The sequence below is a fragment of the Paracoccidioides brasiliensis genome (assembly GCF_000150735.1).
Source record: "Paracoccidioides brasiliensis Pb18 unplaced genomic scaffold supercont2.2, whole genome shotgun sequence".
NCBI classification, from domain to species: Eukaryota; Fungi; Ascomycota; class Eurotiomycetes; order Onygenales; family Ajellomycetaceae; genus Paracoccidioides; species Paracoccidioides brasiliensis.
In genome coordinates this window covers 3,668,942-3,672,881 of record NW_011371359.1, presented here as the reverse complement: position 1 = coordinate 3,672,881, position 3,940 = coordinate 3,668,942, and the positions used below count along the sequence as shown (strand labels likewise).

Here is a 3,940-nt window from a genome sequence, read left to right as displayed (position 1 = left end):
CCAATTCATGGAAGAAACCTCAACAGCAGCAGTACGCAAGTTCCGCCCCGTAGTAATATCAGGACCGTCCGGCACGGGCAAATCAACTCTGATAAAAAGACTCTTCGCTGATTACCCAGACACATTTGCCCTTTCAGTTTCTCGTAAGCATAACCACACCGAAACTCTCCACCGCAGCGAGCTCCCCTTCTACAACCTTACCAATCCCTTCAGCTATCATACCAATTATTATATCTAGCAGAAAAGGAAAAGAAAAAAAACCCCTAACCCTTGAACAAAAAATACATTAGATACAACCCGCTCCCCACGCCCCGGCGAACAAGATGGCCGCGAATACTACTTCACAACAAAAGATGCCTTCAAATCCCTCATCGACGAAAGGGGCTTTATAGAATGGGCCCAGTTCAGCGGGAACTACTACGGCACCAGCACCAAGGCCGTAAAAGATGTAGCGGAGAAAAAGCGCATTTGCGTCCTGGATATTGAGATGGAGGTATATTAAAATCCCCCCCCCCCCTCTCCCAACACACACATTTCCTTACCCAACCAACCAACCAACCTAACCCACCTTCCACAACACAGGGCGTCAAACAAGTAAAACGCACAGATCTCAACGCGCGCTTCCTCTTCGTCGCGCCGCCCTCACTCAAGGTGCTGGAGCAGCGCCTCCGTGGCCGCGGGACGGAGACGGAGGAGAGTCTGCAGGCGCGCCTGGAGCAGGCGCGGAAGGAGCTGGAGTTCGCGAAAGAGCCGGGCGTTCATGATTTGGTAATTGTTAATGATGAGTTGGAGGCCGCATATGGGGTGTTGAGGGAGTGGGTGGTTGATGGGGGGAGGTTTGGGGATGGGGATTGAGTGGGGAATGGGGATGGGGAAGGGGGGGGGGGGGAAGGGAAAGTGGGATCTGTTGATGGGGATTTTTTTTATATAAAATGAGTGGATGGATGAATGGATGGGTATGTAATTGTCTGATTTAATAGTTTTTGATATCCGACACGGCTAAATAGCTACGTACAGTACCAGCATAGGGCTTCAGCTGTGGTTTTTTCGGACTACGGGATTCTGTTTTGTTTCTGTGTCCTACTTTTCTCTTGTGCAAGATATAGGTACAATATCTCTTCGACAGCCCTACCTTTATACTGAACTGAGACCTGAAGATGATTATTTCATGGAGAGGGCATCTTTCCTTCAACCTTTGTTTGGTCTTTCCTATCACATGTAGAGACAGAAGCTATAGAGAACTCTCATTCAAAGTAGAATATAATAACATGCGCACATATTGCAAGTGAACCTTCAAAAAGGAGCAAAAAGACTTCTCAGATTCTTTACGAAAATATAATAAGGCTAAAATTAAAACACTTAGAAAGATCAAGGATATAATAAAAGCGCTATAACTAATAAACTCGGAAAAGAACAGAAAGAAAAAGAAAAGAGCCTCATTCTCGCATATTGTCACCAACTCAATTCCTCACTATTCCTTTTTTTATTTTAAAAAACTCCCTCTCCTTCAAAATGGCAATATAAAGGTAGGGAAAAAGTAATGTCTGACCAAAGCACACGCATCGCTGGTAAGATAATGGCCTAGCAAGAGCAAGCAAGGGGTGAAGATTGGGGAAACTTGGAGAGAGGGGAAAAAAGAAAAAGGAAAATAAGGGAAAAGCATACACATAAGAAACTAGTTAAAGGGATATCTGTAAAAGACTTAAGTATATTGTTGGTCAGGAGATTGGGGAAAAGAATTTGCGCAAGGTTTTCTAAACACAGTTCCTATCTGCACCGCTAGCTGTGGAGCCTACGGGTAAAATACGGGTGCAGGTGTAAGTTTAGGTGGTAGGGAGAGTAAGAGTGCAGGGGACGATGGATATTGCATCTACGGAAGAATGCAATGCAAGCTAATCCAGAGATTCTTCCAGCAAGGCTAACACGCACCGGCCACGTTGCCATCTAGTTATAGCCGTTCATATTCATTCTTTGAGAGCTCCTGCTCAATTCCCTGTTTGTAGATGGGCTTATCGGTCGGCTGCCACTGGAGTGGCCAGTGGCACTGCTCTCCTTGAGGGCCAGCAGTTGTTTGGCGCGGAAGGTCTCGTAATGGATCTGGCTGGTGGTTTCGATCAGGTCCTGGAGGTGGGTACGGGTGAGGAAGTTGCGGAGGTAGACGAATTCGCAATGGCTCTCGTCCTCAACGTTTATCACGCCCCAGCGGTTCTGGCGGCCGCGAACTTGTTTGCCGGCGACGATGATGGATTTTTCGCTTCCGACGACGGCGAAGGGGATGATATCCTGCATATCTAGTTAGGTATTGGGGTGACTTCTATATATGTGGAATATGCAAAGGAGTAGATTGCAGATTTTACCTTGATTTGAGCGTTAACGGCCCGCTCCTCGTTGTCCAATTCATCGTTATCATATGGATACATCTTGAGGTTGTGGAAGGCAAATTCTTCCTTGATCCTTTCCTTGAAGGCCATTCGCTCCTCAAGGGTCAAGGAGTCAGACTTGGCGATGACAGGGACAACGTTGACAACATCGGAGAGCTTCTTGAGGACGACGATATCAATTGGTTTCAAACTGTTTTTTGTCATGTTTTATTTTAGCAATGCTGTATATTTCAAATAGTTGAAATAGGAAGAGACGTACGCATGTCCAGAGGGCTGGATAAAGAACAAACAGCAATGGATACGGGTGTCCTGGATATACCGCTCACGCTGAGCGGTAAGTTCTTTCCTGAGGTATGCGGAGTGTTGATCCTTAATGTACTTGACAATTGGGTCCCAGCTGGAGATATCTCCATCAGTAAATAGTTGCTATGGTTTTGATCCCACCTGGGCAAATGATTTTCGCATACCATCTATCATTGTTAACCTGGTCACCATAACCCGGGGTGTCAACGATGTTCAAGCGCAAGCGTACGCCGTTCTCTTCGATGACTGTATGGGTGCGAGGAAATGATAAGTATTCGATATATTATTTTTTCATGTATGGCAACTGGAGATAAGATTCGTTCGCTATGGAGAGAAACGTACTATGCGAGACCGCTTGAATTTCGGTAGTGGAACGGACGGGCTCATCTGGCCTCAAACGGCCCTTTGAATCAATCAGGTGGGATGCGAAGATGGTATTGATCAAAGTTGACTTGCCCAGTCCCGTTTGGCCTAACAAAATACCACCAGCGTTAATTATTTACCTTTTGTGAGTTTTTGATGTATATAGATATATATCAAATGGGTTGGGTTTGAAGGGACCACGGTCAAGAGCGAGTCGGGAACCTGGAGAGTCGGGAACGGCACAAGACGTACCAACGCAAATGACGTTGAATTGAAAGCCACGCTTGAGCAGCTTCCGCTCGATCTGAGAAGTGATGCTATCGAAACCAACATGGCTCCTGGGAAAGACGGTGCTCTGGGCAGAAACGGGAGATAGAGGTGAAGCCATCGTAGCAAGATGTAGAATGTGACGCCAATACAGATGCCTTGGGGGAAGCAGAAGAGAGAGTTAAGAAAGATGAAAAGAACACGAAGCAACTCAGTCACCACGGCAAAGATATCGGGGGAGGTAAAGTTTGGTTGTTGGTGGAAGGGAGTTGAAGCCAGGGTGAAGTCGTCCGGGACAGATAAACAGGAGACTGAGACTTTCCCCCTTATTCTTATTATTTGCAGTGGACCAGCAGAAACAAGAAACTGGGTCGATCAGGGGCGGACCACCCGCGCTAGACTGCTCTGGGACTGGTGCGGTCTGCTGGGCTCTGCCTATCACAAAATTCCATGGAGAACTATTTTCAGTCGTCGGAGGCATTTTTTATTATTCAACAGCAACAGCCAGCACTTGTTCCTCTGTACACTAGGCACAACTATACTCCTCTCAGTTGGGATATCAATTCCCCCTACCTTGCGCTCCCCACCCCAATTTGGTCTCCCGGGCCATCCCACCCACAGCAGCC

General features: G+C 46.9%; 2 protein-coding genes across 2 annotated transcripts in view; one reads left to right on the top strand and one right to left on the bottom strand.

Moving 5' to 3' along the window:
- PADG_11417 (guanylate kinase) overlaps positions 1 to 855 on the top strand; it is a gene marked incomplete at both ends in the record, with an annotated part of 1,657 nt that extends 802 nt beyond the window's left edge. Inside the window, 3 exons of the mRNA XM_010759663.1 lie at positions 54 to 143; positions 291 to 493; positions 583 to 855. Coding sequence (XP_010757965.1) covers positions 54 to 143; positions 291 to 493; positions 583 to 855 — 566 coding nt within the window. The remainder of the gene's footprint in view (positions 1 to 53; positions 144 to 290; positions 494 to 582) is intronic.
- A 1,089-nt stretch (positions 856 to 1,944) lies between these two features.
- Positions 1,945 to 3,435, bottom strand: PADG_02359 (septin CDC10; the record flags this gene model as incomplete). Its single annotated transcript, XM_010759479.1, has 6 exons — positions 1,945 to 2,283; positions 2,358 to 2,571; positions 2,641 to 2,778; positions 2,849 to 2,930; positions 3,027 to 3,155; positions 3,300 to 3,435. The coding sequence occupies 6 exons, from the start codon at positions 3,433 to 3,435 to the stop codon at positions 1,945 to 1,947; spliced, it is 1,038 nt and encodes a 345-aa protein (XP_010757781.1).
- Between the last annotated feature and the right edge of the window lie 505 nt (positions 3,436 to 3,940).